The 12381-nt window shown below is 45.5% G+C and overlaps 1 protein-coding gene across 2 annotated transcripts in view; it reads left to right on the top strand.

The window, feature by feature from the left end:
• The first annotated feature begins 1978 nt into the window (after window positions 1–1978).
• sptlc3 (serine palmitoyltransferase, long chain base subunit 3) overlaps window positions 1979–12381 on the top strand; it is a 20221-nt gene continuing 9818 nt past the window's right edge. Inside the window, exons 1-7 of one of the 2 annotated variants that reach the window (XM_084666961.1) lie at window positions 1979–2108; window positions 4487–4681; window positions 5849–6003; window positions 6194–6342; window positions 9547–9671; window positions 10640–10733; window positions 11936–12041. In XM_084666961.1, coding sequence (XP_084523087.1) covers window positions 4556–4681; window positions 5849–6003; window positions 6194–6342; window positions 9547–9671; window positions 10640–10733; window positions 11936–12041 — 755 coding nt within the window. In that variant the 5' untranslated portion in view covers window positions 1979–2108; window positions 4487–4555. The other variant, XM_084666960.1, reaches the window with a different exon arrangement.

The raw sequence follows: 12381 nt of genomic DNA, 5'->3' as shown, positions 1-12381 counted from the left end.
GTACTGTATTCAATTAAATTAAAGGCTCCCTCTTTACCCTGATAAAAGATCGTAGAGCAGCAGGGGGCAGAAATGTTAAAAGAATAAGCCTTTCAGAAAATTAAGACATCTTGCGATATCACATGAGGGCGCATGCACACATGGAAATAGCTTATCTTCAAAAGTATTGGGGGGGAAGTATATTTGTTGAAGTGTAAAATAAGGACATTCCCTCTGGAGCAGGGCACATTGGCGTAATCAGCGTCAAACAGCTTTTGTTGAGGGAATGTGTGAGTGATGCAGTCAGAGCCAAAAGAGCCCACTGTACTGTTAATGTGACACCTTCTGGAAAATGCTAAGCAGTACATACTGCTAATATCAAAAAACTAGGTCCGCTTGAAATTTTCAATGAAAATGATTGTGAAATGATGATTACATTTACCAAGCCAATGAGAACCAGATTGATTTGGCTAATGAGGCTTGACAGATCTAGGTTACAGCTGGTCCCAGGATAGAGATCAGCCCTGTAGAGGAGGTAGACTCCACCAGCTACACTCAGGTTTACATCTGGGATTCATGGAGGGCGAGAGCGAGCGTTAAATCAGAATAATTATGACTGTGGCAACGTCACTTTCCTCAGATCTACATTTTGCGTCTGATTCAGTCTTCTTTCCTCTTTCACTCTGTCTCCAGTTTTCTTTCCTGTTACACTCAGTTTAAACACTTTTTTCCCCCTTTTGCTAATGTGATCATCGATTCTGTTTCTCACAGCATCTGTTTGTGAGACACCCGTACCCGTCCTGGGTTGATGTGAAGTGAAGGCAGCTCTGTAGTGATGACACACACCATCCCACAGGGCCCTGGTGTTTTCACCCAAAATATCACAGGCCATCATCCAACATGGCCTGATCCAATCAGTTTTGCAATTCAAATTAAGATTTAAAAGCTCCAGACATGAGCGAGAGAAGCAGATTGTCGTTGGAGGGTGGAGGGGTGAGAGAAGGGATCTGGAGAGATGGAGGCAGAGGAGCCCACACAAACTAAAACACAGTCAAAAGGTGGGGAAGGGGCGCCCGCTAGCTCACCGGATAAGCGTGCGTACCATGTAGGCTGAGGCCTTACCGCAGCGGCCTGTGTAAGAATCTGGCCTTGGCCCCTTTGCTGTCTGTCTCCCTCCTTTCTCTCTCTCTCGCCCCCTCTCAGTCTCTCTCTCTCCCTGCCTTTCCTGTCACACTTCACTTCAAAACTGTTCAACAAAGCATGAAAAAGGCTCTAAATATATATTTGAAAAATAGGGAGGCAGAGGAGATAGGCTTGTTGGAATGTGACCTTCCCAGTAATAATGTTATTGCTGTGGATAGCGTAGCATTATAAACTCTACAGCCCTCTCTGCTATTCATTACCTGCTCTGCCTGTAATATAAGTACACAAATACACAGGGCTTTCATTCCTTGAAAAGGCAACAGGTTCTTTCACAACCATTATATTGGTTAAGTGATACTATACCAGTCTTGTTGTGGCACCCTTCCAATGTATCTTAAAAGCTATTCAGCATTGTGGTTTCTCATAGAGGCATTAGACCTTTGACCAACAAATTCTCCTTCCACCTCCTTTGTGCCTTGATGACAGTAATATCAGGGATGCAGTCAGGCAGTTGCACCACAATGCCACTAAGAGCTCTGTACATTAAGAACACATACATAATATATAGGACTTTTCTTTGCTCGTTGAAGTTAGAATGCTCTGTGTAAATAAACATGACAACAGAACCATCCCAGTATATTGTATTTGTTAACAAACCGATAAACAGCAATAAAACAACAGAAGCTGTACTACATTAAAGTCTTGATTTAGACTGGTTCAATGTAAGTACATTAAACAGTTTAAGAGTACTCTTAAAAAGTAGAACTTCCTTTTATATGTGTGGCAATCTCTTCCTGTAGTCAGTAGCATAAAGCTTCGTAAAATAGAGAAGTGAAAGTTTGCACCTTCATGAAAAAAAAAAATGAAAATAGGTTGGGTTGTTGAAACTGGGCAACAGATTTCAAATGCCGGTGGATCTACAATTACAAACCATAACAGAGGTGCGCATGGTTTCAAGAGTGACAGGGCAATGAGGAAGTCACCAGGTAGGTACGCACACAACTGCGAGTCCAAACTCAGGAGATAAGCTACACTTCCTTTATTCAAGTCGAGTTTACTTTCTGAAAAGGAATGGCTCGAACTGACAGTCATGTGCAAAACGGAAATATCAAACAATATTTAAACCAGTGTGACGTGAAAAACGGTATTAAGAAAAGGACAAATGGATATCACAAGGCTGAGGTATGTATAGCCGTGTAGGAAATAGGTATCGACCGCAATGTAGGCAATTGCATTCCTACAACTGTCATCATTTAAAACAGGTTGACGATATTGTCGAAATAATATACTCAGTCGGGGAATCGACTCGGCTGACCTACGTTTAACCAGGGGATACTCACATGCTTTTTAATGAGAAGGAGTCGAGATCATATTCAAGCTTTTTAGTTTGGCGCGCCCAGTTCAGTTGACACTGACACTGACAGTTGTGATTTAACGTAGAAGTCAACGTTGTTGGTCTACAAAAAGCGGCCTGGGATTTCTCACACTAAAATGACTTGCAAAGCAGTATTTTAAATTGTGTGTACTTTTACTATACAAGGGAGTCAATTCTATTTATAAATGTACCTCAATTGTTAAATGTTTATTTATGTGGATGAGGAAATGATCCAGTAGCGTACGACCGAAACCACCTATAGGCTAGCTAGCCTATGCAAAACAACCTACTGTTTGTACTGGTAGACAATGTCAGTCAGTACTTGAGCTAACGTCAATCTTCTTAGCTAGCTACTGCTTTGAAGTGTCCACCGTGTTGGACACAAATCAAGGTTGCACAACGCCGACATTTTCATTCATACTCCAGCAACTTTTTCAAAGGTGGAACTCCAGTTGGACCTGGTCCTGCAAGTAAAAAGGTTGTCAACTTTGACCTCATTTACCAGGTGTTCCACAACTTGAGTTCCGGAGGGTTACCACGGGCCTTGAAAATACTTACTTCCCAAAAGATTTGAAGTCTAGAAAATTCAAATCAGGCCTTGAACGTTTTTGTAAACGGGACATGAACCCTGAAAAGGGTGGATTCCACAGTTTAGATATAGTCGGGCTATATTCTTCTACAACATATCATATTGAAGTGATTTCTTCATAGTGGACTTACAGTTACATAAACTAGTCTAATTTATGCGACTGACTCTCCCACTTGCATAATGCAATATATCTAGTTAGACTTTACATTTTGTTGTCACGGCATCATTCAAATTTAGCTACTTTACCTGTAATGCAAGTGCACATTTTAATTTAAGCTATTGCTTCAAATTGTGTATTTGTAATGGTGTCAGATGTGTGCGCATTGCCCAGTGTAGTGCTAACAAATAATCAAGTCAAACTAGTACAGTCCCTGGGTGTGGCAGTGCCAATCTTAAGGCCTCTTAAGGCCTTTAAGAATGAGGTGATCACCTCATTCTTAAACAGACATTTTGTTAAGTGGGACCAGTATAACTTCTGTGTATGGTTTTAACATGATATAATCAAACAGAAGGACATTTTCTGATCACTGTCCGATCCACTGACTGTCAATAGGGGTGGGGGAAAAAATCAATTCACATTTGAATCGCGATTCAGTCTTCTAGCAATTCACATCGATTCACGAATGTAAAAAAACACCCATGTATGTCTTTTTTTTTTTTATGTAATTTAATTAAAAATCTCAAAATATCGTGAATCGATTTTTATTTGATTTGTGACCCCAATAATTGATCCGAATCGTAAGTAAGGTTCCAAAAGATTCCCACCCTTACAATACAAGATACACTAAAGTCCCTTGTGGTTTCAGTCATGAGTGGCATGTAATATCCGGGAAGAGAAGTGTCCCCCTCAGTGTCATCAGATTTACAGGCTGGAAAGTCACTGCCACAACAATGTCCTAGTGAGTGGTGTCAACGATCTTTGATTAATGCTGCATAACAATGTTGCATCCTTAAAAGTGACTTGAATTTGATGTTGAATAAGGTGTGGGACAATGCAAGCTTAAAAGTTTTAGTTTTGAAGTTTGTTGAAAAAATGTTACCTTTAATCTCATGTTCTTAAATTTAAATTGGGGTTTTCCTGTAATTACTGGATGGTAAACTAAAAACTTTTATAAATGGGTAATTTTTCATATTTTGAAATAGCAACGCTAACATCATTAGCTAAAAGGCTTAGTTGCGATGTACGTTTAAATATTTTCTTCATTACTATTATCTGTTTATGCCTTTAGTCTGTTACTCTGAATCTGAAATGAAGAGATTAAAAAGTAATACCTGTTTAACAGCATGTCTGCTGAATATCAAAAAGAAAACTCCCTCATTGTAGCAGATCATTCCAAGGATCAATGTTTTGTTCAAAATGCAGAATGCACATGCTTATGTCTACTTCCTGTTTTGTGCAGCAGAGGCATGGCCAGTGGAATGGGCCATGCTCCAGGCGACGTGCATCAGAGGCGTTTGAACAGGCGCCCATGTATGTGGCTGTTATGACATACCTGGGGTTTGGCATCGTCACCCTGTTCGGCTACTTCAGGGACTTTCTCAGGGCGGTGGGCCTGGAGAGATGCCACCTTGCCCAGGAACGGCATGAGCAAAAGGTGAGCAACACCCCACCCTACTCAAGCTCTCTCTCTCTCAGTCTTGCACACATTCTCTCTCTCTCTCTCTCTCTCTCTCTCTCTCTCTCTCTCTCTCTCTCTCTCTCTCTCACTCTGTCACTTTCTGTCTCTCTCTCTGTATCACTCTGTCACTTTCTGTCTCTCTCTCTCATTCTTTCTATGTCTCTCTGTTTCGCCCTCTGAACATATAGTTAACATCAAATATAGTGGGGGTAAATGACTACATATATTGGACAGATGGTCCAAAACCCACTTTGCTCCTGCCCTATTTCAATGCAGAAACATGCTGCTTTGGATGAGTGGATGTTCAAAGCAGAGTATTTTTGTTCTCCGTCTTCCTCCTCCTTGTTTATCCTTGATCCTGTGATGCTGTGGGTGAAAGTGAGGACACCGTGGAGAATATCTGTTTTAGACTTAATTAATTCTCAGAGGATTTAAATGTATTTTTTACTGCTTCACTGTTATCCTCTGAGATCGTTCCAACCAAAAAGTTCCGCTTTTGGAAAATGGGAAGGGTATAAATACTGATTCTGTTGATGTGTTCTACAGATGACTGATTCAACCACCACTGAAACACTCTTACTGTTAGTAGATTTACAAGAGTAATTTATTTTGCCATATTAAGCCATTCCAATCAGTCAGAAAGACAGTAAAAAGTGCTTTGTTCAGTGACAAAGGGCCTGACGTCTTGGAGGGCAAAGAAGCAAATCTGTGCCCTCAGTTTGGCAGGGGTGACTTTACGAGTGTGTGCCTGGGGCCTTATGTGTGCTATGCTCTCTTTGAGAACTCCCTTCATTGGCTCAGATGCTTCATGTTGTTTATGGAGGCTTGAAACTGGGATCATCAAAGGCTCTTATAAACACGGTTAATGACATTTCTCCATATCAGTCAGGCTGGTGTGCAGTGTTGCAGTCCTCAGGGAACCCTTTGAACACAGCAGTTACCAACCTTGTGATCAGTATCAATTCAAACCGGCTTTAATACAATCTCCACCGGACTTTCTTTCATAGGGCCCTCCAAGCCTTTCATGACCACGCTGTTAAATATGACACATCTTCATCCCCCCATCTATCTTATTTCATGCAATTAATTGTGTTTTAAATGTTTACTTGCATCCTCTGATTTAATATTTCTGTTCATTGGCAGGATTTCGTTCCACTTTATCAAGATTTTGAGAACTTTTACAATCGTAACCTGTACATGAGGGTGCGTGACAATTGGAACAGACCCATTTGCAGTCTGCCTGGTCCTGTGTTTGATTTGATGGAGAGAGTGTCTGATGACTATAACTGGACCTTCAGGTAATGTCCTTCATTGGAACTGTTCCACTGTCAGTTACTAAATAATAGAACGTTATTCTCCAACAGAGACCTGCTACCGCTAATGCGCGTAGAATGATCAGTTTGGAACACGATGTGCATGTTTTTGTTTTTTAATCAAATCGGACGCAAACATGATAGAAAATGATTAGTTATGTTTCCGCTACTGCAGGTTAACTGGGAAGACGATAAAGAATGTCATCAACATGGGCTCCTACAACTACCTGGGTTTCGCGGAGAACAACGTGGACTTCCTGAAAACCGTGGCCGACAAAATACGTCAGTATGGCGTTGGGGTCTGCAGCACGAGACAGGAAATGGGTAAGTCTGGTTGACTTTCAATTCCACCGAATACGTACTTTCGACTTTCTGTGTTGAAGGTTAGAAACCATGGGAACAACGAATGTTGTTCCAGTGTGATTGCACTAGTTCCAAGGTTTTACTGCAATATTTCTACAATACATAGTTTTAGAATTCCCTTTTTGTTTGTATTAGTCATATATTAGGCCGTAAGGTAACTAGGGTACAGTATGGTACTGATAAGGTTAACCATCAAACTGGCAAGAAATTCCAACTCTTTTATCTCAGGCACCATCATTTATTATCTTTCTCATGAATTATACTGCCAGAATCTTTAATTATCTTCCAGTGGCGGCTATGATGTATGAATAATTCAGCCATTGTTAAATTATGTACAGTTTGAGCATAAGCTGGAATCATTACATAGTGGTCCACACGGAGCAATGGAGATATCCTGGTGTATCGTAACATTACGAAACACTTTAAAATAGGCCACGGTAGTATCTGAGCATCTTGCTGTTAGAAGTGAGATCTGAAGAGAGATTTGGTAATCTAACCTATATTGGGCATTACTACTATATATTTGCTGTATGACTCTTGGCCAACTTTCGCAACTTCCTTAAATGCCAAACCTCGTCGATTAGGTTTCTGTTTCCTATTGTTGTGGTATAACCTGTTCAAGATGGGTGGATATAGGTCAACACTTGGGTAAACATGGTCGGCAGTCTCCACTTTAAGCCTTTCATAAGCTCATACTTGACTAAATGTCTTTGTTCTGGCCAAATAGTTGTTTAGTTTTGGTGTGGGCGTGGGCACAATTGGGACGGCCCAATCTGCTGTACCTGGGCTGGGGGCAGGACGACAGGGGCGATGATGTCACACGATGATGACACACTAGGAGCCCTGAGAGAGAGCGTGGCTCCAGCCCCCCGACACGACCCTGATGACCTCAGACACAGGAACAGAAGACCAGGGGATGAAACAGCATGCCATCATTAGTCATGTGGATGTTTGTACAAAGTACCTCCCCAACAACGTCATTTATTATTCATGGAAGGATTTTATTTATTTATTTGTTTATTTTTTTAACCCAAATTAGGCAGTTTCTGCACATGTTTGTAATGTGTTTATTTTTTGGGGAGAGCCCCTTCCATGGGTTGCATTAAGCATCAATTATTAATGATCTCAGCATCCATGTTTGAAGAACGACACCCTCATATCCAATGTTTAGCTCCCATGGAGTGATTTATATACAGAGCGCAGTCACATCTGGTGAACTGGCCCCAAAGCAGACTGCTCACTGTGGATCGCTGCTGTCTGCATAGAGGGATCCTGACTGTGGCCGTGTTGTGTTGGAGTCAAGTAGGAAGGGGAGTTGCTGTGTTACTGTGCGTGTGTGTTTGAAGCTTATACAAAAGTTTGTGTTAACCATTCACAGGTAGGCATTTCAGTGTGCGGTCCTCCATTTCTCACTGTTCTAACAATGATTAGCAGAGACTGAGTTCCCCCAGAATGGTTAACTTGCCTCTGGGGATGATGGACCGAAGGTACAAACGTCTCAAACGTTAGAAGCCTGTGAGGCCGGTGACATGGTGATGTGATTCCTCAAAAAACTGAACAGTTTTATTGGTTGTTTTATAAGATTACATATGCGAGGTCAGAGATGGAAATGATTAACTCCTGGTGTTGAAATCTTGGCAGACGTTCCCTAGTCACGTGTGACGTGTGCTGAAAAACAAAAAGGAGATGTAATCCTGAAGATCCGCTCACGCTCGGTTCGGATCCGCAAGCGTCTCCAACCCTGATCAGGGGCTGCTGTTACCACGGTGAAAACGTTACTTGGCATTCGGGCGAACCTGTGACATTCAAACAGCCTACACCGTTTAATCGGAAGTTTAATGGACATAATTCACACTTGACTTGAGGTAACCCAAGTGACTCTGGGAGAACTACACTCTCCTTGCGGAGCCCATGCAGAACTAAAGCAACACTCTGCAGGGTGGCATGGTGATCAGGGAGCAGGAGGACAGAGCCGGCATGGTGATCAGGGAGCAGGAGGACAGAGCCGGCATGGTGATCAGGGAGCAGGAGGACAGAGCCGCCATGGTGATCAGGGAGCAGGAGGACAGAGCCGGCATGGTGATCAGGGAGCAGGAGGACAGAGCCGGCATGGTGATCAGGGAGCAGGAGCACAGAGCCGGCATGGTGATCAGGGAGCAGGAGGACAGAGCCGGCATGGTGATCAGGGAGCAGGAGGACAGAGCCGGCATGGAAACTCTACAAAGACACCAGATGCTAGTGCAGCCTGATTAAACGAGCTGCACGCGCCAGCAGGGTCTGAGAGTCTAACGGGTTGAGGAAACATCTGAATCGATCTGACTGGGGACGGAGCTGGATGGAGAGAGTAGAATAGGACAGGCTGATATATATATATACACATACAGACAGACAAAGGACATTATAATACGTAGTATGACACATTCAAGATGTTTCAGGAAGGGGGAGTGGGGGACTGAGGAGCGAGGCCTAACGTCTACAGAGTAACAACACATGTTAGGCCTCGCTCCTCTCTCTCTCCTGGCTCTCTCTCTGGCTCCCTCTCCAGCTCTGTCTTTATCAGTGATTAGATGTAGATGGATTTAGACCATAGATATATGATAATGATGTTCATTTGTTTAAAAAAGTAATTTGATGGAGACTAAGTATATTTCACTAATTATATCGGCTAATATTGCAAATTACTATTGCATGAGGTTACTCTAATGTATGACAACAGACCAATTGCCTATCATGCAGCTAAAAGGGAAAACCCTTTCTGTCAGCCGTCCTGGACAAGCCCAACAGCATGTGTCTTTATTGCACAACATCGGAATACAATGTTTCAGTCATATTACTATCTGATCATGGGCACTGTGCAACACCCAGCAGATTGATTAATAAGCCTGTTCTTGTGGTTATGTCGTGATTTGTTGATCTTGTACAGACTTGGAGGGGCTTCTTCCCCCAGAGTGCAGAATCTATCTGCCCTATGATTGTGTTGATCCTCCCCCTGGCTCTCCAGTCTCTCACCGAGCTCCTATTAGGACCTGACACACCTGCCTGACATAGCAGAGCAACAAAGCACAACATGGTTAGGCTGTCATGGCTGCTTCTCCACAGCTGTGGTGGGTGGAGAGCAGTGTTCTGTCCTGTCATAGTGATTGTTGTTGTTGTTGTGTGTGGCAGGTAACCTCAGGATCCACCAGGAGCTGGAGCAGCTGGTGGCGTCTTTCCTGGGGGTGGAGGCCTGCATGGCCTTTGGAATGGGCTTCGCTACTAACTCTATGAACATCCCAGCACTGGTTGGCAAGGTGCGTCTGAAACACACACACACACACCACATACATACACACACACACACGCCACAAAACGAAACACAGCGACACTTCTGCTCTGTAGACCCGAGTTTTCACAGCGGTTTAAAGGGATCTAATTAGCTCAGCTTTTGTCCCTTCCCCCCAGATGGCCTAAATGAATGAGAACGCCGCTGAATAACACTCAGCTACCCTCCCACCCCCATTAATTAAAATCCTAATTAGACATAACAGCAGCCAGGAGGAGGGAGGCCCAAGGCCTCCACAGTCACAGTCAGGCCCGCACGCTAGACAGCGAAGGGCAGCCGTCGGAGGGGGCGGGCCTCACGGGCATGACGGCTCCACGCCCAGCTCTGTTGGAGCACCAAGCTAGCCACACGGCCTCGCCGTCAGCAACACAGAGCTTGGCTGTCACTGATTGGACTAGACAGGAGGGGGGAGAGGGTGGCTGGGGGCTGGGGTGTAAGTGACTGTGGGGCGGGTGGTAAACGCAGCCATGGCTGCAGATCCTCCAGGGAGAGTAGAACGCATTCAGGGTTTCTGGATGTTTCCGTCCAGCGCAGGTCATCTCCTCAGACCCAGGCTGTAGCAGGCTGCAGGCCCAAGCAGACAGCCCTGCTGACAGCTGCTGGTACACCAGGGAGCCCCCCCCAGACCCCAGGCTGAGCCCTGCCCCCCTGCCACTGTCATCATGTCAACGTGAGGCCTTTAAGAGGCCACACACGCTAATGTAGGCAAATGTTAACGCTGACCAAAACGTTCCGCTCTGACTCTAGAGTGTGTTTGAGCTGTGAGGGACGATGCAAATGGGAGGTTGCTTGGCGATGGTTGCTTGGCGATGGTTGCTGCGCTGTGTCGATGTTTGAGGAACGCTTGTATGTGTTAGAGGAGGCTGGTTAGTTTTGGGCCTGGCTCATTTGAAGGGATGTTGTTTGTGACCCCGCCCTGTTTGGGCCTGTTTCCAGGGCTCCTTGATCCTGAGTGACGAGCTGAACCACACATCTCTCATCCTGGGAGCGCGCTTGTCAGGAGCGACCATCCGGGTGTTCAAGCACAACAGTGAGTAGACCCAGTCTGGAGACAAAGCTCACCCTCCCGGCCTCCAGTGTCCTCCCTCCCAGGGGATTGTTGTCTTCACTTTAAGATGAACCAAATCACATGCTGTGTCCAAATATCAAACACCAATAATGAAAGGAGATGAATACACTGTGGACTATGCCAATTAGGCTTTGTGTTGTCTAATTCTTTTTCCTAGAGAAGATAAGAGAGGTAAATAAGATTGAGTGGAGGACTAGTGTGCGTGCGTTGGAAACGTTCCCCCTCTTCCTCTCGGCAGACAGGACAAATAAGCAGATCTGACATGCAGACCTGCAGCAGCAAATGTGTGCTGACAGGTACAAGCAGAGTCTGTTAAGGCTCCTCCCATGTCCCTGGGCCTCCCGGGGTCGTGGCTTCTAGGAGAGCAGGGCCTCAGGCACCTCACCAGCTGACCCCTCCCTGCCTCTCTCCCCCTTTCCTCCTCCCTCCCTTCTTCCTTGCCCATTTCCCCCTTAACTCCCTCTCCATCCAATCTCTCCTTCCTTCCTTCCTTCCTTCCTTCCTTCCTTCCTTCCTTCCTTCCCTCCCTCCCTCCCTCCCTCCCTCCCTCCCTCCCTCCCTCCCTCCCTCCCTCCCTCCCTCCTTCCTTCCTTCCTTCCTTCCTTCCTTCCCTCCTTCCTTCCTTCCCTCCCTCCCTCCCTCCTTCCCTCCCTCCCTCTGGGCTCAGTGCTGTACTCCAGGAGTTGTGTGTCTTGTCAGTTGGCGGAGGAGGTAGTCTGGGCTAGACAGGACTGGCTTAGCAGGTCTGGCAGCATGGAAGCCGATCACATCACCCTGACACGCTGGGCATGGGGCCTGCAGGGCTGTTAGGAGCCGCGTGGCTGCCTGCTCACGTGAGGGATGTGCATACCTGGGGATTCAAGTTTTCAAGGCCCCGTGCAGAGACAGACACGACAGTCATGTTGATAAACGTGTTCTGGTCTCAGTCGATTGATTGTGGGCTGATTTAATAAATCAGGCAGCTCTTGCTCGGCTGGTTCTGTTTGGAGGAGAATGTGTTTCATTGTGTGTTGGTCAATACTGCCATCTACTGGTCGCTGTGTTCTCTACATCAGCAGCTCATAACATCGAGCTCTCACAACGTGATCACAGGACAGGGAGGGTTTCAACAATATTTAATACATGTTTTTGTGTGTGTGTGTGTGTGTGTGTGTGCCTCCCAGACATGCAGAGCCTGGAGAGACTGCTGAAGGAGGCTGTGTGTTCAGGTCAGCCTCGAACCCACAGACCCTGGAAGAAGCTCCTGATCATGGTGGAGGGCATCTACAGGTCAGCACCCCTCCCTCCCCCAGCTCTGCTCTGACTGCAGGCTTACAGGTGCTCTGTAGTTTAAAGGGAGCCAGGGTTCAGCCCACTCAGACTGCAATCTTTATTAGTAACCTGAGGAGCTCTCCCTCCCTCTCTCTCTCGTCTCTCTCCCTCTCTCCCTCCCTCTTTCTCTCTCCCTCCCTCCCTCCCTCCCTCCCTCCCTCCCTCCCTCCCTCTCTCTCTCTCTCTCTCTCTCTCTCTCTCTCTCTCTCTCTCTCTCTCTCTCTCTCTCTCCCTCTCTCTCCCCCTCTCTCTCTCTCTCCCCCCTCTCTCTCTCTCTCTCTCTCTCTCTCTCTCTCTC

Source organism: Hypomesus nipponensis, chromosome 11, assembly GCF_054491055.1.
Source record: "Hypomesus nipponensis isolate SF chromosome 11, ASM5449105v1, whole genome shotgun sequence".
Lineage (NCBI taxonomy): Eukaryota > Metazoa > Chordata > Actinopteri > Osmeriformes > Osmeridae > Hypomesus > Hypomesus nipponensis.
Note: the sequence above shows the minus strand (reverse complement) of the source record. Positions and strands in the feature narration are given on the sequence as shown.